This window comes from Fukomys damarensis, unplaced genomic scaffold (assembly GCF_012274545.1).
Source record: "Fukomys damarensis isolate Sample0158 unplaced genomic scaffold, DMR_v1.0_HiC HiC_scaffold_24, whole genome shotgun sequence".
Lineage (NCBI taxonomy): Eukaryota > Metazoa > Chordata > Mammalia > Rodentia > Bathyergidae > Fukomys > Fukomys damarensis.
In genome coordinates, this window is record NW_022900936.1 from 72,075,382 (window position 1) to 72,100,090 (window position 24,709).

General features: G+C 46.0%; 1 protein-coding gene across 4 annotated transcripts; it reads right to left on the bottom strand.

Annotated features, from left to right (window-relative positions):
- Positions 1–1,784: 1,784 nt before the first annotated feature.
- Positions 1,785–24,703, bottom strand: Tatdn2 (TatD DNase domain containing 2). Of its 4 annotated transcripts, none has more exons than XM_010619327.2 (8): positions 24,614–24,703; positions 18,960–19,442; positions 12,025–12,918; positions 5,922–6,049; positions 4,232–4,415; positions 3,658–3,830; positions 3,350–3,497; positions 1,785–2,613 (listed from the first exon to the last, which is right to left on the bottom strand). In XM_010619327.2, exons 1-6 carry the CDS (start codon positions 24,647–24,649, stop codon positions 3,690–3,692), a joined length of 1,866 nt encoding a protein of 621 aa, XP_010617629.1. In that variant the 5' UTR covers positions 24,650–24,703; the 3' UTR covers positions 1,785–2,613; positions 3,350–3,497; positions 3,658–3,689. The 4 variants fall into 4 exon arrangements, with proteins under 4 accessions (XP_010617629.1, XP_033624018.1, XP_010617621.1 ...); XM_033768127.1 differs by having other exon boundaries at positions 3,613–3,830; XM_010619319.2 differs by having other exon boundaries at positions 3,350–3,830.
- Between the last annotated feature and the right edge of the window lie 6 nt (positions 24,704–24,709).

Here is a 24,709-nt window from a genome sequence, read left to right on the forward strand (position 1 = left end):
AGATCACTAACTCTGATCCCCAAGGGTCTCTGAAGAGGACTGTGTGTAACCCATGAAGTGATCAAGGCATTTGTGGAGAAAAATATATTCCCCTTATAAAAAAAAATCTCCACTTAAGTGTTTTATAGTTAGCACAGCAGAATGTGTTCAACGTATCACACACTTATAGGTGTGCACTCAAAAACCCTTAAGACAGTGTGCGAACAGAAAAGCTAAGCTACCCAGACCTGTTGGCAGAATTGCGAGATGGGAGAACAAATGGGAGTCAGGATTTACTTAAAGTGTATACACCGGCCCAGCAGATTCTGTGTCCAGAATGGCTGAGTACTGAAGAGAAGGTTCAGCGTTTATACATTCTGTCGCAGTGGGCAGTCTTTCAGTGACACAGCAAGTGAGTTTACCAACACAGGGCGATGGCAGTTTTGTAACTTTTCTTTGAAAGAAAAGTGTCTCCTGAACCATATAGAACAGTTTCATAAACTTTATTTATAGGACAGTTAATCTGTCTCAGAACAAGGAGTTACAGCTACTGGGGGTGGGGGTGAGGAGGGGGCTGCCCAAGGCTGGGAAGGACGTTTTTAAGTCCTGCTTCCTATCAGATACCCTACTTACCCTGACCCCACTTAAACACCACTCACAAATTGCTTATAGAGATCAGGGTAGGAGCTGGCTCTCCACTGACCATCTCTGACTGCAACAGTTTGTTTATTCAACAGCTATATTTTCCAATGGCCACTTCCCCTTGTTTTCTAAAAAATGAATGACGTGGCCGGGTGTGGTGGTGCATGCCTGTAATCCCAGCACTCCGGAGGCTGAAGCAGGAGGATCGCTGTGAATTCGAGACCAGCCTGGGCTACATAGTGAGTTCCAGGTCAGTCTCAACTATACAGTGAGGACCCGGTCTCAAAAAACAAAAAATGATGCAAAAGCTAAAGTGGTGATAGTAAATGGTTAATATCAATTGAAAGAAAAATGAAAATGCCAGGGGTGGTGCTATATATCTGTAATCCCAGTACTTGGGAGGCTAAGGAAGGAGGATCACCGATAGTCACAGGCCAGCCTGGACTACACAGTAAGATCTTGTCTCAAACAAAACAAAGACCAGGAGAGCCCAAGAGCCCAGCATCAGCCACAAACAGACCACCAGTGGGTGGACAATCAACTGTGTGTTCCACGGTAAGAAACCAAGACAATTGCAGAACACGAAGAAAACATATGATCAGTGGCTGTCTAAACATGAGGAAGCAACAGGAATTGATTTAAGTCCAGTGGAAGGAGCCTCCTTTCTGTGTGTAGCTTCTGTTCCAACTTGTGCATGTGTGTGAAGATTAGTGCAGGCACTGGGTGTTAGCTGCAGAGTACATGCCCAGCATGGATGAGGCCCTGGGTCGATCCCTACATCAAAGAACAAGAAAAGGTCCCATAAAGAATGCAAAGAATGTCCTCTGACGTTTACCCAAAGACTTCAGTGTTCACATCCCAAGCCCACGTATTACTGATTCATCAGCCAAGTGTGCGGATTTCATTTTTCCTCCTCCTGCACTGAGCTGGAGAAATAAGAAGGCTCAATGTTTGCGTGCTCCTCAGAAGCTAAGCATAGCAGTGCAGCTGACTTCCCGATGCTCCAAGTCTGTGGTTCCTCTCACAGACAGGCATCATGCCTTCTCACATCATTTAACAGTGCTGCCAAAGGGACAGTAATTCTTGACAATGTCAGATGCTCAGCGGCACAGCTGGCCACCAGTACCACTGAGACACTTGGATAGACATGGACAGCACAGGAGGTAGCCAGAGGATCACTTTATTCTTAGAGATGGCCAAAGATGAGAATATATAAAGCATTCTGACCACACAAAAAACAATCAGGAAAAGCCACCCCCAAATGAAAACAAAACACAAGGCCACCCAATTCTCATGCCCAGCTAGGTGAGGTCTCACTGTTAACAGCATGCATATGATGGCTCTGAATCTTGAGAGAAAAAAGCAGTGACATTACCTCATGCTGCTCCTTGCCAGGGGAGTGCAGAGGGAGGGAGATGTCACAGAGTCATCACTTATAATCCCTCAGCACAGGGCAGGCCAGTGTCACACACAGGCAGTGTTGGCTCAAGGGCTTATTGTAGAGGAGATGGTCATGGTGTTGTTCATATGGGTGGTAATGAAGCATTGGATATACTCCAGCACCCCCGTCTTTCAAGGAGATCAAGGTCCCAATTTCCCCACACTGGCAAATTTGAGGCACAAACAGGTGACCCATGGGAGATGGACAGTGATCTAGGCCAACTTCTGGTAAGAAATATCCATTCCGCTTGGCCTCACGAGGTTCAAATGTCCCTTCCATACACAGCTAGAAATCCCCAATCAGTGAAGGATTTTATAACATAAGCTTCTAACAAACAAGATAAGGGACTCCAGGGGGCAGATCAGGATGAGGATTGCTTTTAACAAAGTGCGTGAGTCTCCTTGCATTTTATTCCTTGACCACCAGGACCTCTCGGACCTGCAATAGTCCCATTAGAAGGCACAGCAGAGAGATGGCAGAACTCCGACTTCTAAGAGGAAACACAGAGACCAAGGCAAGGGAGATGCCTGGAGAGGACCAGCGTGCTTGTTCTGCAAAGGGAAAATAACAGAGCCGGGTGGCCCCCAGCATGAGCCGCGGAGAATTAAGTTCTTTCTCCTGTCAACCTGAGTGGGGCACACTAGGGTCAGTCTCAAAGGATTAATCTAAGGGATTATTTTTGGTCCGATGTTCCAGGACAATGTGGCAAAAATGAAGTAAAGGGAGGCTAGGATGCTTGACACTTCAGCAAGTAGATTCTGCTGTAGACTGAACCCTTATCCATTTAACACCTCAGAAAAACCCTGGTTTTTCAGTAAACAGGGAGCACCTTCCTCAGAGTTCTCATCCCCCAGAGCCCTGTGCTCAGGACTCTCCATTGACGAGTGCCCTCTGCACACCTCCACTCTGACAGCAGTGGGCCAAGGAGAGATCAGTGGCTGAGTCCTTCTGCTTGTGCTGACACTGGGGCAGCAACAGTGTACGGAGGGGACCAGGGAAACAGGGGGTGGTCTTTCCAGAGAATCTCCCCCCAGACTTCCCACTTGAGGGTTTGTTTCTATAACCAGGAAGCAGGGACCAAGTTACACACCCACAGTGCTCAGATGAGGAAGAAAAGAGGATGACTTTATTCACAGGCTGCTCAAAGCACAGGGACTTGGACTGGCAGACTCATATCCTTACGTGGCATTCATCCAGGGATTGCCCTGGAACATTCTGACCAAGAGGCAGAACCCAGCTGCCATTCTGGGCAGCCCCCTTACCCCCACCCATGCCCCACCCACCCACCAGCCAGGAGCTGAAGCCTTAGCACGGAGTTCTGAGGACAATGTCCAATCTTGGTATTCTGTTCCAAAAGGCTCTGCAGTCACATCCTTGACCTGGGACACAGGCAAAGTTCGGACCCAGCCCATGTTTGGTCAGGCTGCTGGTCACCCTGGAGATTTGAAAGAGAAAAGGAAGAAGGTTCCAGGCCAAGTTCACACAAGACAAATCAGGCTTCATGCTCACCCTGTTTATATTCTGTACATTAAGAAAATGTAGCCAAAGACCTGCTTGGCCTGATGTCTAAAAGCACATCATGTGAACAGCATGACCTTTTCCAAGGCTCCTGCTTGCCTCCTCTGGCTTACAGGCTGTAGATGCGACTGGTGTTCTCACGCAAAGCAGCCAAGGTGTTGGACAGTGGCTCCTCTTTAATCCTGGCAATCTCTCGAACCGTGTGCAAGGCCAGGCCAGGGTGGGCATACTGGCAAAGGCTTTTGGGAACCTGGAAGACACCAAGAGTGCAGAACATCGCTGTGTCTTCTGCACACAGCCAGATATTGAACTCCCTCCCAGCCCTTCCCCAGCAAGGACCTCTTTGGGGCTGCCCTGTAGAGACCCCTTTACCTGCAGGTGCAGGGAGAGTCCTAGCAGGGGCTCTGGGTGAGCAGGGTCCCACGCTTCTGTGGACTGCCCTCTACAGGGTAGGGCTTTGCACTGCCTGGAAGAGAGTGGTTACCCTTCAGCTTCTCTGCCCCCTAGACTTTAGGTTCTGTAGAGCAACAGCAAGGACACATCTACACAGCCAGGGTGGGACCTGGAAGTCACTGGGGCACTGGGGCTCTGACCATCCACCTCCCTGCCCTCTTCCCTTGGTGCCTCAACTCAGCCTGAACACAGCCCTACCTGGCGAGGGAGAAAGTAGGGAGCATCAGTCTCCACAATGATTCGCTCCAGGGGGATCTGCTTCAGAGCGTCCCGGGCCTCCCAGGCAGAAGAGTATGTCAGCACTGCAGTGAAGCCCACAGACATGTTGGGGAAGTACTTCAACAGAGGCTCGATGACTGGGTAGCTGCCGGTGAAGCAGTGCCTGCAGGGAGAATGCCAGGCCAGGATTTGCCCACGGTCCTCTAGGCCTCGGGCCCTCACTGAGTCACAGACATGAAGCACCTACACTCAAGGGAGGGGCTCCACCGTAACACAGACAGATGCTGGCACCAACACAGTCAGACCCAGGGCAATCACAGGGAGTGACACTCAGCAAAGCCCCTCCGTGTCACACAGCACCATATAGCCACTTGTGACACAGTGCAGCATAGCTTATAACAGGAAAAGAGAACAGAATTAAACCGGTCCTCTAAGGTTACAACGGCAGCATGAGAAAAATTAAGCCTATGTAGTCCAAAGACGCATACACACAAAATAAAAATAATGAGGACGCCGATCAGTGGCAGAGCGCTTGCCTAGCATGTGAGACCCTGGGTTCTGTCATCAGCACCACAAAAACATAGGTAATGGGCTGTAGGTGACTTTTCTTCTCTACATATGACAGCTGCTCACACTCTTGGTACAGTACACTACAGTTAATCCATCTGGGAGCCAAAGGCCTCCTTGGCCTAACACTGCCTTGGCACACTCGCCTTCATCTGTCCGTCACCATGTCACTGAAGCAACAGAAAACAGACTGGCTATGCCAGAGGAGCAGCATGCCTGGGCCTCAGTTGCAGTGCATACTCTGTTCTCTGCTCAGGCTCCTAGAAGGCAGCAGCACAGAGACCTGCAGCTCCAACCCCGTGTTTTCAATTAACCCCTCTTGTCCATCTTTAACAAGTACCTCAAGCATCACCTCTCAAGCCCTTCTAGCCAGAAAAAGCATCTATGCCTACCTCAGTCAGCCCTACACTCTGTATACAGAAGCCACCAACTGGCCCATCTGACCCAGGCATTCTCAAAGCCGAGCCAATGCCCAGCAGCCAAGGCATTCACCAAACTGGACTTCAGAACCCTAGAAATCCTCAGATAAAACACATCCTATATTTTCATGTTAACAGGGAGAAAGGAGCTTTCAAATTTAAAAAAGGGAAAAAAATTTTTTTTAAAGATGCCCTGAAGGGTCAGGGATGTAGCTCAGTGGAGCTGTGCCTGCCTGGCAAGTGCAAGGTCCTGAGTCCAATTCCCAGGGCTGAAAGAAGAAAAAAAGATGCCCTGTATATTCTCTGTGTGCTAAGCCACTGGACCCAAAAGGACGAACAGTCCCCACTTCTGAGAACTGAAAACCTTTTCTTCCTCACTGGTGTCTCAGGGTATCAGCTAAAGCCAGACACCACAGAAAAACAACAGGCAAGTGTGGTAAGAAATCTCATATGCTTCACTATACTTTAGAAAAGGTACTAAAGATGATATGATGCCTGCCTCGCTAGCACAAGGACCTGAGTTTGATCCCCGGTACCAAAAAAAAGCTGTAACATAAATTCAGATCTCACAGGGTCCCAACACAGGAAAAAAAGTAATGTAAGATAAAACGTCATCACTGTTCTCCTCAGTGAGCTCAGACAGAACAATTTTTCATTTGCTGCAGAAGCTGCAGCCTTCTAACCTATGGATCTTGTAGTCAAAGGGCACAAATTTTTTCATGATGTCAAGCAGATCTTCATCAGCTTCTCGGCAATGGATGACCAAGGGCTTCTTTAGAGAGACAGCCAGCTGTAGCTGTCTCTCAAATACCTGCGAGAAGAGAAACGCACATCATCTGGTCAGTAACACTTCAGAAGTCTGACATCTCTAGAACATCCAGCTTAAGGACACCTCCCTGTCCAATTCTTTGTACAATTTAAAATCCCACAGTGGAACCGTCCACTTTCTAGAGAGCAGCATGTGCTCAAAGCCCTGGGTCTGACTGATAATCTGTGGTCTGCACAGGGCACTGCTGCAGGAGGGCAGTGATGGACAGGGCTTGAGAACAATGAGCACAGAGCTCCAGTCCTTCACCTCACCAGCCCACCTTTGACCTTGTGCTATCCTGGGATAGGTATGATGCACTTTCCTTGTGCCAGAGCTGTGCCAAACACACACCTCTCCAGCACTCACTCAAAGGTGTTGGAAATAAACACTATACTTAGTTTTTACAATGTGCTTTCTTTACTCACTCCAAACTGGACATCCTTCTAGGTTACTATGAACAGATCTGTTTCATTCTTTTTAAATCTAGCCACTTTTAAATCTTCATTAGTAAAATGCACATATTATTAATATTATAAGTGAAAAAAATAGGGCTAAGCCAGGCATGGTGGCACACATCTGTGTTGAGAGCAATTCTACATAAATTTTGGGGTAAATCACTTCATAATTAAAGTATGGATTGTGACCTGGAGCCGGGGCAGTTCTAATCTTTCTGCTGCTGGGGCTGTGCTAGCTGCCTGCCAGCCAGCCTGCGCACTCACATCCTCCCTGCCCTACAGCCCTGGAAGCTCCCAACTGTCATTGTGACTGTCACTGCAGCTAGCTTGCTCCTCTCCTTTCCACCAGGCTAAGGGGAGAGAGGATGTATAGGCCTGGGGGTGTGGGGCAGAGGGTACCACCTTGTTCTTCCTCCAGATCTTCTGCCCTCAGGCTGCTGTGGAGTGATCAAGCCAGAGCCTTGCAGATGGAGGGGTCAGAAAGACAGAAGCTGTGACTGAGTGGTGAGAGAGTGGGGAACAAAGATGCTACTAGAAAGGAACCACACAGGCAAGAGGCTTGGAAGCGAGGGACAGCAAGGACACAGCCCAGCTTGGCCTAGGCTGGGCAGCTCAAGGGAGACAGATGGGCTGCTTGGAAGCCAGCAGAATTTTGGAGGACTGAGGTTCAGAATGGAGTGGAGAATGCAGGATGGAGGGAAGAGAAGAAAGGGGAAGGGAAATAAAGGAAAATGTGGGAGGAGTAGCTGGGAATCTGTGAGTAGCAGGAAGGGTCGTCGAGGAAGGCCACTGGGGGCTGCAGACCCAGGAATGAGTGGGAAGGTCAGCAGGAATTAAAAACGGCCAGGGATTTAGCTCAGTGTTGTCATGTCCACCTCACAAGAGCAAGGTCCTGAGTTCATTCCCTGGTACAGGGGCAGGGGGAAGGAATCAGAAATGGGTTGAGAGCTGAAGGGTTCATCAGGCATATTGATTAAAGTGAACTGGTGACTTGGAAAAAAACCTAAAGTGTTAGTATAGCTGTCTAAGGCCCAATGTCCCTTGCCCTCAAGGCGGCTCTGGCACTCGGAAACACGAAAGTGTTTTGCGTGCAGTTACAGCTGAGGCCTCAATGGTCTGGTGATGCTGTGGCACCATCAAGATTATATCAGCTGAAGACATCCTGGTTCTTTGAGAACCATGTAGTAATTTAAAAAAAGAGAGAAAGGCTTCACCGGGGAGGGACAAGTTCCTAATCAGCTCAACTCATCCCACCTACTGCTGCAGGAAGGCTCTCCTTACAGCCCTCATCAACCTCTGAGCCTCACCATCCCAGGGTTACCACAGTCCCTATGTTAGCAAATACCCCCAATGATGGTGTGTACCCAAGAGATACTGGCTTTGCCCGCTCTGAGGCACTGACCTCCTGGCCCCCGTACACTTTGAAGTTACACAAGTCTTTCTTGTCTTTTTTCTCTTTAGTCCTCCTGTCCCTCTTGCAGTTGGAGGGTGGTCGCGCTGTTAGCCCTGTAACCTTAGCACTCAGGGTGGTTGAGTCAGGGGGACCACAACTTTGAGTACCACCTAGGCAATGTAGGGAGACCCTGTCTCAACACTGCTACAAAGAATCCACTTGTCAAAAACAGGTTTTCTGTCATGAGAAAAAGAAGAGTTTATTCAAGTTAACAGACTAAAATCAGGAGATTCTAACAGCTAGCTGGGGGAAAGCTGAGTTTATCACATCCATGTGTGAATGGGCTGACACTGGGGGAGAGGGAGAGGCAGCTAGCTGGAAACATTTCTTCCTTGAATGGATAGGCTAACACCAGGAGAGAGAAATGTCAGCAACTAACTGGAAAAGGAATTAGGCTTACATAGGTATTGGAGGGCTAAGGAATCTGGGGTAATATATTTATGATTTGGATGTCTACAGATGATCTGCTCAGGTGTGAGAGTTACTAAACTTCTTGGTGCCAGGGAGGTTGTATACTACATTTGAGTCCATTTGTCCTGTTTACTGGGAAGCTGCTGAAAGCAACCTGTTTGCTTTTTCTGTTGGTTTAGGGCAGGCCTGACAAAAATTAAATAAAGAAACTTTAAAGAGGGGTGGAGAGCATCCCTGGGTTCAATGCTCAGTTCTACAGGGTGGACAGGGTGGAGCAGGGGAGTAGGACTAGAACCTATTCTTTTAACAAGGTCACAACAAACCTATTACTTCGTTATGAGCAAATTACCTTATCTAAAACAGTATTTTCCTGAGCAGCTTTTTCAATTGTGGAATATAATTCCTGTTAGCATTTTAGCAAGAAATGTGGAGGTGCATTTGGTAGTAAAGTGACTGCCACTTGAGGACATTTACAAGTGTAATGCAGGTTAGAGGTGCTAACCTTTGTGAAACAAAAGACACTAGCCAATGGTAACAATTCTGTTGGCTCCGTGTTCTCATCTGAAGGAGAAGATCACAGATACCCCAGTGGCAGAATGCTTGGCAGGAGCTTCAAGCGGGGCCATGCCCCTCCCACTCCTGTTGCATGTGTTACCTGTTCATTCATCTGCCCCTCCTTTGACCCCTACTGAGGCATGAGGTTTCAGGAGAGCACAATTTCACCTTTTAAGTGTGTTGTCTCTAACAAACTATCCCTCAGAATAGCCAGGAGCCAGCCATGTTGACACACACTTTTAATCCTAACCCTTGGGAGACAGAGGCAGAAGAATCACCTTGAGTTTAAAGCCAGCTCTGGCTAAATAGTGAGTTCAAGACCAGTCTGAACTACACAGTGAGACCCTATCTCAACAAACACACACACAAACAATAGCCAAGCAAACTATTATAGCCTTAGGGTGAAATATTACACAGCTGTATAAAAAGTATAGTTTTCAAAGTATAGTTAATAGGAAAATGTTAACATTTAAAACTATTACTTATCTTTCTAATTTCTTTTTCTTTAGAAAAGATCATAGGGCAAGGATACGTAGAACTCGATAGATCATGTGGCTCAGCATGCCCAAGGCCCTGAGTTCAATCCACATTCAGAAGACATATTTCCTTGACTCAGTGGCAGTGATTACAAGACAAGCTACCAACTGCCCCTTCTAAGTTTCCAATGAACAATACCATGAAATGTATTATGGTCCAAATTTCAAAATGTTAAGACCAAAGAGTTCCCTAGTATGCAGGGTTCTGTAACTGTGTGCAGCTACCCATAGCACTTGTCCCGACTAGGAAATGATGCACATCAACACACAGCCATTCACCCAACACACTCTGGTTCCTGAGGGTCCACCTTTTCCCAGGGTTCTGGAGCTCATCAGCCTCCCCAGGGGTGCTCCCAGGCATTTCTCATATGCTTATTACCTCAATAATAATTAATTCCAGTCAAACACAGAGGCAGATGCAGCCAGGGCTCAGCCAGCAAGATGAGGAAGGATGTTCCATTCTTCCTGGCTTTTGAACCAAAGGATTCTGATAATCACATTGGAGGGTGTGTGCAAGTTACACATGAAATATCTAGGATCTAATCCTGGGAAGGTAAATGGTTAAATCTGTGAACACACAGATAAGGAAAGAGTTACTGGGGGTTTACCCCAGGGAGCAGAATAACTATCCACTGTAACCCTAATATTTGTATTTTCTTTTCCTCTATTTTTGAATCCTTCCAGAAATATTAGGTAACAGACCAAACTTTCTTTTTTGGGTGCAGATGTGTGAACTGAAGGCCTTGTGCACATTCAACCACTGAGCTACATCCCTAGCTCTCTCAGAAGAAGCCAGGTCTGAACCCCTAACAAACTGGCCAGATCTGTAGCTCCCAACAGGCTCTTTCTTCCCTTCACAAGAGACAACCCAAAGGAGCACCCACTGCAAACCTATAACCCTTGGGCTCTGAGGGAACGTGACTCAAGGCACAGGTGCATCCAGGGTGGCTGCTAGTCACCATTTTCCTCTTTTGGGTAACGTATTTTAGACTTACAGCAAGAACCTGCTGCTTCTGTTCATCCTAGTGTCCCCTAGTGTTTTATTTTGCTTTTTCTGAGATAAGGTCTTGCTGTGTAATTCAGGTGGCCTGGAACTCAAGAGTAACCCGAATGCTGGGGGTACAGGTGGGCAACACCAGACTTGGCTTCCTCAAGTATTAACAGAAATATTTTCCAGCTGTTCTCTCTTTGACATAAGCTTTGTGTTTTGCCCTAACCCCAGCCAGTAATTTGTCCCATCATACCAAGACTATTTTCTAGTCTTGTGTCCCATCATACCAGGCCAAAAAATAGCTGAACTTCACTGATCACTGCTGGTACTGCTTTAAGTCCAGCTTTCTGGACAGTATGCTCATCTATTTCCATACCCAAATATGAAACTTTAGTGACTCAGCAAAGAAAAAGGTACTGTGAAATACCAAGTAAGTATCCACTACACATCTGTTACCCAAAACACTCCATGAGGGTTTTCCTGAAATGTCCCTCTTCCTACACTGCTCCTGCCCTGTATTACAAAAAAGCCTGTTGGGAAAATAGGGTATTAAATATTTGTCTCACTTCCCTAAAAATCAATTATTCTCCTATGTTCAGACTTAGTTATTTTACTATCAGGTCTGGTTAATAGATTACCACCTCAAGGCAGATCTGAGAGGAGGCCCATGGGAAAGCTGGCAAGCAGTCTCTGCAAGGCAGGACCACACGCACCTGCTCCCTGCCACGGGAGGCCTGGAGTCTAGGGTGCAGATACTGAGGAGACCCAACAGCTTGCTTCGCTGCCTAGGACAGTGACATTTCCTCCTGAGTGCTGCAGGGGCGTAGGAAGGGATGGGCAAAGGGGCTCACCCATTCCTACTCATTCCCAGTCAGAAACCCACTGAAATGCTACTAGGACTCTTACTCTGCTGAATACTCAAAAAATACTGGGAGGGAAAAATATTATGACAGCAATAGTCATTATCTCTGGCCAAATGAGAATCATCTTCTTTAAACATTTTTGTAATTTGCAAAAATCCCACAGTGGGCAGATTTAACTTTAAAAAACAAAAACAAGGGCCAGAGATTTAGCTGGGTAGTTCTGGCACCTGCCTTGTAAGATCAAGGAGCCGAGTTCAACCCTCAGGACCAAAAAACCAAAAAAACTCCACAAAACAAAACAAAAACATACCTCACAAGTAAGTGCAAGGACCCAAGCTCGATCACTGGTACCAAAAAAACAAAACCAAACCCAAAGTTTGTTGCTTCCCAAGAAAGAAAACAAGCAAATGCCTTGACACTGATTATTAGCCACCTGTCACAAAGTGCCTCTTCCCCCTCTCACATAAGAGTGCTGACAGATAGGAGAGGAATACGACTTGTCTATCCCCAGCACCACAAGGGGTAAAGTGCTGCAAGGTAAGAAATAGCTTGTGAAGCGCTTGACAAGGACATCCACAGAATGGGAGAGGAGCAAGGGAATTTTGATGACTTCTAAACTTTTTTGTTCCAAAAGTAGAGAAAATCTTACAGTTAGGTTTCAACAACTAAAAGAATAATTATAATTAAAGCAGAGACTGAAGCAAGCCTTGTTACCTTGTGCTGTTCTGGGACAGGTGTGGTGCACTTGTAAGAGTAATCCAGGCCCATTTCCCCAAATGCCACAGCCTTGGGGTGCCTTAAGGCTTGCAAAAGATTTCTTTCTTGACTCTCACTATAGTACCGGGCAAAATGAGGGTGACAGCCAAAGGCCCCCCAAACCTGATCCTCTTTCAATAGCTCCTCCCACAGGCAATCTGTCAGGGTCCGAGGATCACAGAAGTCTGAGATGCAGCCCTGAAACTCCTTAGGGAAGGAGCTGCTATACATTTTCCTGAACTTTGTGAAGGTCCCTTTAAAAGACAGCTTGGAGTAGAGCATGTCCAAGTGACAATGGGTATCAATGAAGCCCTCCTCCAGGCCTGGATCCTGCTGGCTCCTCGGCAGGAAAGTAGATGTGTGTCCTCCACTGAAACGAGGTGGTGTCTCCTCTCGGAATGTTCTTTTCTCCTTCAGAGCTTCTGGAGCTCTGTCTCCAGAGCTTCTGGAGAAATAAAATGAGCGAGAATTCTTCGATCTGCCTTTGTCTGTGGCCTTTAGATCTCTGGAGGTATTCTGGGCACCCTCTGCGGGGCTGGGGGAATCATCACACAGGAGGCTGCAGCTCCTCTTCCCAGCCTGCACTGTGTCATGGCTGCTGCTGCATACAGAGGGGCAGCCTGCAGTCTTGGGGCTGCTGGTCCAGTAACTGGCATAGTCGCACCAAGGACTACTATACAAATGAGGAGGGTACATGACATAGTCAGTGGGAAAGGAAGAAGGTTCTGGAACTGCTGAGTATTTCAGTGAGGTGGGCTCCTCCTGAGAGAATCTGACTGTGGTGACATCGTCCACATCAGACCAGTCGCTTCCTGAAGAGGTGTGCTCCAGCACCACCTCCCTGTCTTTATGCTGCAGAAAGGAAATGACAATGTTTTAGTCTTCTCATGTGCAAACAACCCTTGTGCTTAGTGCCCTGGTGTGAGGATGGTTTATCCCTCATGGGGGAGACTAATCCCCACTATGAGGACCCAAGAGGGTGGAAATTTAATCCAACTGTAGTGTTTGGAGGTAGGACCTTTGGGAAGTAGTTTAGGTTAGAGAAAGTCAACAGGATGGAGGCCCAGGGTTGAATCCTGGTAGATTTATAGATTGACAGAGAGAGACCAGACAATAAGACACAAGTGAGCTCTCTGTCTCTTGCCATGAGATGTACTGCCCACCTTGGGTCTCTGCCAGCAAGAATACAGCCCCCTGACCTTGGACTAGAACCACAAGCAAATTATACTGTTATTAGCAAAGCTATTGGCAGACATAACCCCTGGCTCATTTTCCATGCAGTGGCATATTAGCTCACCTTTAACCTGGTTGCCTTAAAATCTTCACAAACTCCAGAAGTGAAACCTTCCAGGTTACAAGGCAGTCCACAGCTGTGAACAGTCCTATCAGGTTTGGGGAATGCACCTGTGATCACTGCATTCTGCCCCTAAAGGGGATGCTATACCTGTGTTTCTTCCCTCAATGGTCCCTCTGGAGAAAAACTGTGCACTCCACATGGGGAACTCAGGGAAAGCAGTGACACTTAACAATGTTTCCAATACACCTAAAATGCAAAACCACCACCTCTGTGGTCTATCTAAAACATGTCCCCAAATTACTGGGTCTGTGGCTTGCCCCCAAATCCATGTTACTATGCGTCACCTGCAACACAAAGAACACAGAAGGAGAGCTGTGGGAGCTCCAGGGGTAGGTCACACAGCCTTGTGGCCTCTAGCTGTGCTCTCAGCTACTCCAAGGGCAGCAAAGCCACATCCAATGGGTCACCAGCAGGTATAAGTGGGTGGCCAGCCACCCACTAAGCTGAGAGCCAGCACAGCTGTCATCCCATCCAGCCATGGGCGATCCCCACAAGGTCAGCCCTGGGTACACTTTCTCAACTCCTGAGTCACAAACGTGAAAGCAAAACAAATCTCTAAGCCACTGACTAGCAATAGTAAGAGGAACAGCCAGGCCTTACGTCAAATCGATTTAGCACTAACAAGATGGAAGCCGCTGACGGTTAGAAGCTTTTGTTTTTTCACTGAGATCTGGATAGGGCCTGGCAAACAATAACTGCTCACAGATATTCACTAAATTTGTAGAACTAATGATGGACTCACCTTCACATCATCACCAAGTGGGGAGCATTTTAAAAATAAATTTTAAAACCCACCTCACCCTGAAATACTATGACTCAACGGCCAAGAGTTCAGGCCAAGAAATCTAACTTTCCATGTAACTTTGATGAAGCAAGGTCTGAGAAATACAGCAAGCACACAGATACCAACTGGGACTAAAGCCAACTTTACTTCAATCCATCATTTCTTGATAATGAAGCCATTTATATCTACCAGTGCCAGACAGCTTGAACAAGAGGCCTTATAAGGTTATTTTCTTGCCAGGCATGGTGGCACATGCCTACAATCCTAGTGGCTGGGAGGCTGAGGCAGGAGGATCACCACAAATTTGAGGCCTGCATGGTCTATATAGTAAGTTCAAGGTCAGGCTGAACTACATAGCAAGGCTCTGTCTCAAAAAAAAAAAAAAAAAATTATTTTTTTTAATAGTTAAGCAAATAATAGTCCACACAGTAAAACAAAAAACTCACTGTGAAAGACCATTACAATCAAACTGACTACCTGCTGGGATAAAACATGTGCTTCTGTTATAGTCATACTGTCTATACTAACGCACCATACCCCACATTCTGCAGAAGGAAACAAATACTGACAAGAGTAACAAACTCTTTTTACAGTACGGGGGATTGAACCCAAGTCCTTCACACTGAGCCATCCCTGGCCCCTCTTTAAGATTATGTCTTACTAAATTGCTAAGATGCCCAAACCTGAGCTTTTGTCTCACTCAGCCTCCCAGAGTGCAGGGATTACAGATGTGTGCTATCACATCCAGCTATGACCACAAAAATTTAAATGAATTATGTTTCCTATTTTAAGCTTTACTGTATATTTCTTCTTGTTACTGATTTTTTTTCCTTCATACTGGGGATCAAACCCAAGGCCTTGTGTAATCTAGGCAAGTGCTCTCAGTGGGCTATATTCCATTTCTACCATCCTAAGCCCTTTTTATTTTTTCCAATCCTCGGATTTTTTTTTTTGGCGGGGTACTGGGGATTGAACTCAGGACCTTGCACTTGTGAGGCAGGTGGGAGAACCACTGAGCTAAATCTCCGGCCCTGCCCCTTTTTATTTTTTGCGACAGTAAACTTCCCTAGCTGGCCTTGAATTTGTAGCCCTCCTGCCTCAGCCTCCCCAGATCTGGGATCATGTCAGCCACTGCACCACTTATTTCTTGAATAACAGAAATATCCAACAGAATCTTTTCTAAAATGCAAGGCAAGGACTGAGGTTGTAGGTCAGTGGTAGAACAGGTGGGTAGCATGTGGGAGACTCTGGGTTTCATCCCTGACATGCACACACACACAGAAAATTAAATTGCAGCATGTTTTAAGTTTTACCTAAGGCCATGCATGGAAGTGAATGCCTGTAATCCCAGCAAATCCCAGTACTTTAGAGGCTGAAGCAAGAGGATAACCATGAAGTCTAGGTCAGCTTGAGACACACAATGAGTTCAAGGCCAGCCTGAGCAAAGCAAGACTTCATCTCAAAAACAAAAAAAACAAAAACCCCCCAAAACACAAAAACCACCAAATTTGAACTGAATTTTTGAAGCTACATGACAGTTACCTGGGTATTCACTATACTACTGTATTTACTTTTGACTATATTCAATTCAGACCAAAAAAAATCTTGCCTGAGCTTGACAAGATCTGCTTTTTCCTGCTGAATTTTCCAATGAGACATACTGCAATCATCATTCTCCTTCGGTACAAGTACACCTGAAAGTTACAGTGCTTCTCACACACACTAACATATAACATCTTTGCAATCCAGCTCTTCATGTGTATCTACGTGAAGATATAAAGATATATAAGCCAAGTGTGGAGGTCCACACCTGTAATCCTCCCATTCTGGAAGCCTGAGGGAGGAGAATACCAAGTTCCAACTCAACATAGGCAACTGAGACCCCGATTCAAAAATGGGGCGAGGGGCGCTAAGGATGCTGTTCAGTGCAAGGCCCTGAGTCCAATTCCAAGTACTGCCAAAAAGGCTATTTTACTATTTTTTTCCAACAAAAGTTAATCTGATTAGAATAACCAAAAATGAACAAGTAAATATAGGTAAAATTTTCATCCCAAACAAGTATCCCTCAGAAAAGAAGGCAGCACCTTATAATCAGACCCTTACGAAGCCTGTGGCACTACACAGTACTCTTTTATTTAAGGGAGACAAATGACCCCAAAAAGCCCATCAGTATGGCTGGATTAGAAGATTCCTGGAGCATCAGTGCTGTCAGAACATGGGCCCAGTGGGAGGCGGTCTCTAGGGCCATGCCTTTGAATGGTGTATCTCCCCCCACCCCACCCCCGGCTGTGCTCACCCTGTACTCTACTTCCACACCTCCGTGAGCAGCTCTTCTCCATCATTTCCTTCTTATTTTTTGACTTGGAACCAAATGACTGTGGACTGAAAATAAATGTTTCTTCCTTTAAGTTACGGGTATCAGGTATTAGGTCCCAGCAATCAGAAAGATGAACAATAAAGACCTTAACCCAGCTCATTTTGGATGTTTACTAGGGTTCCCTAAACTAGCTGCTTTTTGTTTTCTTTTGTTTTGGTTTATTGAGACAGGGTCTCACTATGTAGATCAAGCTGGCCTTGAACTTGAAGCAATTCTCCTGTCTCAGCCCCCCAAGTGCTACCAAATAGTTTTTTAATCCCCCTAACTCTCAATTAAATAGGAAAACAAGAGCACTTCAGATAATATAAACTGACAGAAAAACAACTAAAATAGCAGAGTTGGAAGATAAAGGTGAGGAAATCTACAAAACAAAAAAACTGGATAGAAAATAAGGCAAAGGCAACAAAATTAGAGGACTGGTTCTGGGAATCCAACATCCAAATAATGCAACACAGAGAAAGAGAAAACAAACACAAATATGGGGAAAAAAAAATCAGCAAAATAATTCAAGAGCCAGGCATGTTGGCCCACACCTGTAATTCTAGCACTGAGGAGGATGAGGCAGAAGGAATGCTGTGAGTTCAAGATCAGCCTGTGCAAAATAGTAAGTTCAAAGCCAGCCTGAACTACACAGCAAGAACCGATATCAAAAAAACAAACAACAAACAACAACAAAAACAGAAACTCTGAAATTGCTGGAAGACAAAATACGGGAGACACTTGAAGCCACAGAAACAGGAAAATTATTTCCTGAATAGAACTCCAATAGCAGAGAAAATAATTTCAAGAATCAACAAATTTAAAAGCTTCTCTACCAGGTATTGTGGCACCTGTCTGTAATCCCAGCACTCTGGAAGGCTGAGGCAGGAGGATGACAAGTTTGAGCCTTTTGATGACTTAGAAAAACTATGTCTCAAAATATAAAAAAGATTGGGGTTGTAGCTCAATGGGAAGGCCCGGGTTCAATCTCCAGTACTGAAAAAACAAATCAACAAACAAGCAAGCAAGCAAACAAAAACAACGAATGCTGGCAAGGATGCAGAGGAAAAAAATGAACCCTCCTGGAAATGTGAACCAGTGCAACCACTATGGAAATCAGCATGCAGAGTCCTCCATAGAAATTCCATCTGACCTGCCAATACCTCTCCTGGGTATAGCCTAAAAGAATTAATGGTGTCATACAGGGAAACATGCATACCCATTTTACAGCAGTGCCATTCAAACAGCTCAGCCCTAGAAACAGCCTAGACACCTATCAACAGATGGACAGGTTAAAAAAAATGTGGTCTATATATACAATGGGATCTTAGCCACAGAGAATGAAATGGTACCATTTGCAGGAAAATGGATGGAACTCAAAACCATCATGCTAAGCAAAGTAAGCCCAACTCAAAGTTAAATATCATATGCTTTCTCTTATCTGAGAAACCCAAAATATAGACAAAATTTAAGTATCTCACTGTTTTTCTTATATGAGAAACCCAAAGTATAAATGAGGAGCAAAGTAAAAGATATTAGGAAGTAGGGAGATCTTTTTCAAATGTAAAGGAGAACAAGAGATGGAGGGAGGAGAGAAGGGGAGAGGAATTTTAAAAAATGAGTTGAACAGGAGAAAATGGAAATAAGAGCTTTTACAAATGGAGAGAGGAAGAAGGGCTGGAGGGAACAGGGAGGAAAGAGGATGGAGGAAAAAAAAAAAATCCAGAGGCGTTATGTACATGTACAAACTCCCCATGATAAATGTAATCTTATGTATTGCAAACATGTATTAAAAAAATACATAAAGGAGAGATGATAGACTCTTAGCGATGGGAAAGGGGACCAGGAAGAGGTGAGAAGGAAAGAGGGGAGGGAGCACAATCAAAGTCAAATGCATGTACCAATTTCCCAGAAGAAACATCACTCTTGTATTACAAACACGAACTAATTAAAACAAAAAGATTTTTTAAAGAAAAATTCTACAAGATTTCAGGGAGGAAAACAAATGAAACAACCTTATACCAAGAATCAGGAACCAGAATAGCTTCACACATCTCAACAAAAGTCAAAGTAAAAAGACAAAGGAACAATGCTTTCAGAATCCCCTCCCCAAAATGACTTCCAATTTGGGACTTCAATAGAACCAAGCCTGGCATTAAGGCGGAGTATAAAGGCAGTCTCAGACACGTTAAGTTTTCCAAAAACTGCCTCCCATCATTAACATGTAGGAGCTAAGTGAAGCTCAGTAGTGGACGTGTGATACCTCTGAGTTCCTTTCTCAGCACTGCCAATAACAACAACAACAAAAACAACAGCAGTATCACAACTTAGGAAACACCAAGTACATTTAATCACGAAAACTAAAAACGCAGACGCTTGTTGTGTGCTTCACTTACCTTCTGGGTTTCTACACTCGAGTCAACGTCATCCACAAACTCTAGGGGTGGAGAAGGCTTGTTAACGACTGTTCTTTGGCCTTCAAGAGGCTCAGCACAGGGTTTCTCCTGAGGGTCTATAACCACTCTCCTGTCACAGAAGCTGCCCCTGTCTAGCACAGGCCTTTCCTCTTCCACCTTGACCTGTGGGGATGGCTCTCTCTTCTTCTGGGGAGCAGTGAGGGAGACACTCCGGGCTGGTCCTTGCTCTCCCGGACTTGGCTTCACCCTTGGGGCTGCAGCCTCTCCCTTCCTTCTGGGCATCGATTTCCCCAGGATGCCCTGGATGGCCTTCAGGTAGATGACAGTGGAGCCCTGGTCTCGAAGCCTATCCCTTTTCCTCTTCTGGATCTTGTCCGGCTCCTCCATCACATCATTCTGACCCTCAGCTTTAGCTGCAAACTCAGAGTTGATGGAGTTATGGGAACTATCTTTGGAATCAACCTGGAAGGGAAAAAAAAACACTTTTCAAGAGGTTATCACTTTCGTGTACAAAGCGCTTGGCACATTACAAATCCATGGTAGTTCTGCCAGCCATAGCACAAGTGACTGTGGCTGAGAAAAAGATGTTTTCACAATGGAGATCTCAGCCCACTCCAGGGAGAGGCACTGCTATAAAAGAGACTGAACTGCGGCCATTTTTTATCCCCTGCCTTCTCAGTCATCAGGTGACTCCCCGTGCAGTGGTGGGAAGGGATCAGCTAGGATTAGCAGTCAAATGAGACAAGCTCCTGGAGGCAAGGCCTACCACAGGCCTTACCTCACACAGAGATAAAGCAGCAACTCCAGACTTTCTGAAACCAGAACTGAGACTGCTTAATTCGTATCTCAGAGTCCAGGAAACCTAAGGACCCAGGGAGGGTCAGAATGGGCCTGTGAACTCCAGCTCCCATTCAGGCTCCAATCTCCCACACCCTGAGGTTTCTTCCCACTCTACCTCAAGCCTCCTTCAAGTTTCTGCAAGCTCCTTCCCCAAATCACTATCTTGGTGATGGAAAGAGGACCCCTCTCCCAGAAACAGCACCAAGCTCCATCAGAAACATCTAGCTTCCCTTCACACCTCCTCCATCTTCCCAGAGACCTATGTGAGGTTTCAGTCCCTTCCTTCTTTCTTTCCCCTCAGGGAAAAGCTAGATTATTTGTCTGCAATATTAATTTGCTGTGAAACTCAGGTCCAGTCTAATCATACCTGGTGTAAGAATACTGCATTAATCTCCCCTAGAAGCCAGGTGTGGTAGCCTACGTCTATAATCCCAGCGCTCAGGAGGCTGACACAGGAGATCCCTGTCAGTTCAAGGATAGCCTGGGCTACACAGTGAGTTCAAATCCAGCCTGAACTACACAGTGAGACCCTGTTTCAAAACAAAAAATTTCCCCAAGACCCATCCCAAAACCCAAATCTCAGCAGTGACCTGGTACTGCACATTCTACAGGCCTACAATTTGTACTTCGAACTCATTTAATTCCTCTCAAATGTAAAATGTAAATACACTTAGAAAAAGGAACCCCACTTCAAGCTTACTAATCCTTTTCCTCTGTGAAGTTGGATCTAGGTGGAAATACTGTATACAGATGGTAGTATAGGCTTAGGAATTTTTTCCTGGAAGTATTTTAATCATTGGCAGCTGTTATTTTGGAGCCATACACAGGAAAGGTGGCTTACGCTTTGATACTGAACCTCTCAGAAGTTTCTAAAACATGAATTTTCCAAGCCGGGCATGTAATCCTAGCACTTGGGAGGCTGAGGCAGGATTGCCACAGGTTCAAGGCCAGCCTGGCTACATAATGAGATCAAGGCCAGCCTGAGCTATATAGAGAGACCCTGACTCAAAAAAAAAAAAAAAAATTTTTTTTTCCAACACGTGTCTGTAGGTAATATCTGGGAGAAGGAGGAGATGGACAATTTTTATTTTCTTAATATCTTTATAGATTTAAGAAAATCTAAGGGTTGGGGATGTAGTACAGTGGTAGAATGGGGAGACAAAAAGTAGGAAGGTTATAGGGTAGGCTCACCCAGGTCTTGAGTTCCAAGCAGAGGTTTAGGCTAGAGTGGCTTTTTTTCTTTTTTGGGGGTGCTGAGATCGAACCGAGGGGCCTCCACATGCTATACACACACACACACACACACACACACACACAGCCACTGAGCACCCCCTAGAGTCACAAGTATTTTGCTTATCTTTGTGTGTTTGTGATGCTGGGGACCAAACGCAGTGGCTTGGGCATGCTAAGCACACACTGTACACACTCCCAGCCCAGAGTCATCTATCATCATCACTATTTGCAGAGTCAGGGATTGAACCCAGGGCTTCACACACCCTGAGTAAGCACTACCAGTATGTGACATCTTCAGCCCTTTTTAAATTTTAAGACAGGGTCCTCCTACATTGACCATGCTGGCATTAAACTTGTAATCCTCTGCCCTCAGCCTTCCAAGTTGCAGAGATTACAGGCATGTGCTACAGTACCCAGCAGTCTTTTTTCTGAGACAGGGTCTCATGATGTAGCTCAGGCTGGCCTTGAACTCTCTATGCAGTCCGGGTTGGCCTCAAACTTTTACCATCTTCCTCCTGAGTGCTGGGATTACAGGTGTGTGCTGCCATGCCTGGCAAGGTGATAAAGTTTTAAGGTATGTTTTCTAAAATTTTAAATATTGTGCTTGGAGGACTCAGCAGGCCTCACTCTATCTATAAACCAGTTTGCCACCCTGGCTGTGAAGACCAAGAAAGACTACAGTGAGGGTAGAAAGGAAGGTTAGGATACAATGATATGCCTTACACTTTATATAGATTTGTAATTTACAGAGCAGCTACTCCTGTGATCCTGTTTTATAGAAGGGAAAACTGCCACATGGCTTCTAAGTGGCAGAGCTAGAATTCAAATTCAAGTTCTCCTAACAAATACACTGAAATAAACTATAACTAAAATGATTTGCCAATGAAAAAAATAAAAATAAAAAAAGCCAGGCCTGGTGGACCACATACGTAATCCCTGCACTCCAGAATGGCCAAGGCAGTCAGATCCAAGTTTGAGGCCAGCCTGGGCAATTCTGTAACTTAGCAAGACCCAACATAAAAAATGAAAAAAGGATTGGGGTTATATAGTTCAGTGGCAGATTACTCCTGAGTCCAATATCCAATATAAATAAGTACAAAAATAAATAAGGCTCACCAGATAATATTAGAATTTGAGAAACCCTCTGCATCAAATGTCCTGGAAATAAAAGGAGCAAATTAAGGCTGGGCAGCAGGAATCTCCAGTGATTCGAAAGCCCCTAGGGCTGGGAATGTAGCTCAGTGGAAGAGCTCCCGAGGCCCTGGGTTCCACCTTGAGCACTGCAAAAACACTCAAACTCCACCATCCTCAATACTGCATACTGTATCTTGGCACTGGGAACTGGGTGAGGAAGGCTGGGGTCACATAAAGAAAGCCCAGTGTAATACACAGAACAGGTGGGTAGGTAAAGGCAGGAGACTGGAAGGTGATCCAGGAAGGACTCAGAAGAGAGCATGGCTTCTGTCAGTGTCCTCAGTTGTGGCTGCTCAGACTTGGGACTTATTAAACAAGTCCCCACCTGACTGCAGAGCAAGTGGAAGAGGTTCAGGCTGAGGCAGGAGTTGAGAAAGGTAGTTTGTAACTCACAGTGATAAGTGAAGAATTGTGCCTTGTTTCAAACAAGCACATGCCCTAGTGTCAGAGATGGCCAATGAGAGGTGCTCTCAATACCCTCACATGGTGCATCAGTGGCAGTGGACTTTCTACATATAATGTCATTCTGCCTTTTCTCTGTATGGACCCTTACCCAAACTCTCCAATAGTACGCAACCTAATTAATTAGTACGCAACCTAATTCCTTGGCTGCTAAAATCTTGCTGCCACCTACCCACTTAGCTCTTCAGCACCCATCACACATACTATGGGGCAGTCATGTCTACCTCTTCAGCCCCATCACTACATTCCTCTGCTCCTCAGAAGGCATCTACTAATATCAAGTGTTATTAACATTATCTGACACTGTACCCAAGCCCACTTGGATGTCTTAATGACAAAATTAAAGTACACCAGAAGGGCGTGGTGATGCATGCTTGTAATCCCAGCACTCAGGAGGCTGAGGCAGGAGGATCAATGTGAGTTCAAGGCCAGCCTGGACTTTATGGTAAGACCTTGTCTCAAAAAAAAAAGAGAGAGAGAGAAAGAAAAGATGATTAAATTACATGAACACTGCCCTACATTTACCTGACTTACATCAGTCATACTACAGTATTCTTACACCTTTTGTAGTTTTTCAAGTCTGTTTGTAAACAGTATTACTTTTAAATTAAAAAAAAAGGAATCCATGTACTTAGTTCAGACTGTGATGTCAATACTGAAAAATCTGGGGCACCTACCCAATGGGCTCCCCAGGATAAACAACCAAATACAAAATACAACCTCATTTCTCAGATACTTGTAGAAGGCCACTCAGGAAGGCTTAAAAATAATTCTAATTTCCTTAAGGTAAACGTTTATTACTTGTGTAAAATAACTTTCTCTAGGAGCACCCCTATCTCACCCCAAATATTTTTTCTCAGAACTCCTTCACCTACAGAATTCCTCACCTTTTCTAGGCCTGCAGCTCAAAACCTAGAATGCACCCGGCGTGGTGGTGCATGCCTGTAATCCCAGAACCAGGGAAGCTGAGGCAGGAGGATCGCTGTGAGTTCGAGATCAGCCTTGGCTACATAGTGTGTTCCAGGGCAGTCTGAACTAAACAGTGAGACACGCTGTCTTAAAAAGAAGAAAACAACAACAAAAAACCCCAAAACAAAACCCAAACAAACAAAAACCCTAGAATGTAGACTCTATTCTGACACTGCCAGGAACACAACAGGCCCCCAGTAAATCTGTGTGAAGCCTGACTGAGTAGTGGACAGAATGAAGCTTCTCTGTGAGGCACTCCTCAGTTTGCCCCAAGTAGTGATGAATCCCTCCTACGTATTTCTAGTGAAGGATAATATTGCCGGCACCCAAAAACAAAACAACCCGGGACGCTGAGAAAGGAGGACCGCCATGAGTTTGAGGTCAGCCTGAGCTAGAGAGACCCTGTCTCAAAGGAGGGGGGAAAAAATCACCACCAAACTGAAAAACCAAGCAGAACTCTAATATGCTGGAAACCATTACTTTAGCGAAGACCGCTAAAAGAACCAAATTCCTTGAATCTGTGATTCAGAACGGGTCAAAGCGCAAGGGCACACAACTCCCTGAACCGACCAAATGAAACACAGGCACCTCTCCTCTCCTACCGTAGGGAAGGTCCGGTCGGGCTGCACACTCACACACACCTGAGAGCCCCGCCGAACTCCGGAAGCTCAGGGCACCCTTCGGCCGGTCCGGTGTGAGAGGGAGGCACTGGGGCTTCGCAGCTTTCCGGGGAGTCCCCGAGGGCCGTCCAGCCCGAAACGACCTCTCGGGTCAGGCCTGGGCCGCCCTCCGCATGTGCGTGGGACGGGGAAGGCCCCAGCGGTCCTCCAAGACCTGCCTGACCTTTTCCGAGTTTCCCCCAACAAACGCCCAACTCCAACCTCTCCAACCGCGCAGAACAGGCTTTCACGGCTGCGAGGCGCAGCGCCACTCACCTCAAGGAGGCAGGCGTCCTCCTCGGGAGAGGCCATTTCTCGCTGGGCGGCGGCGGGAGGGCGCGGAGGGGACTCCCCGGACCGAGGGCGCCCGGG

Bases quoted from the DNA above. Each gene is read 5' to 3' on its own strand.
- Tatdn2 (XM_010619327.2), bottom strand. From the start codon at position 24,649: ATGGCCTCTCCCGAGGAGGACGCCTGCCTCCTTGAG. The intron at 6,050-12,024 runs GTAACAAGGCTT...CTCTTCTCGCAG, and splicing joins CTGTCCCAGAACAGCACAAG to GTATTTGAGAGACAGCTACA. The intron at 4,416-5,921 runs GTTAGAAGGCTG...TTCTCCCTGCAG, and splicing joins TTTGACTACAAGATCCATAG to GCACTGCTTCACCGGCAGCT.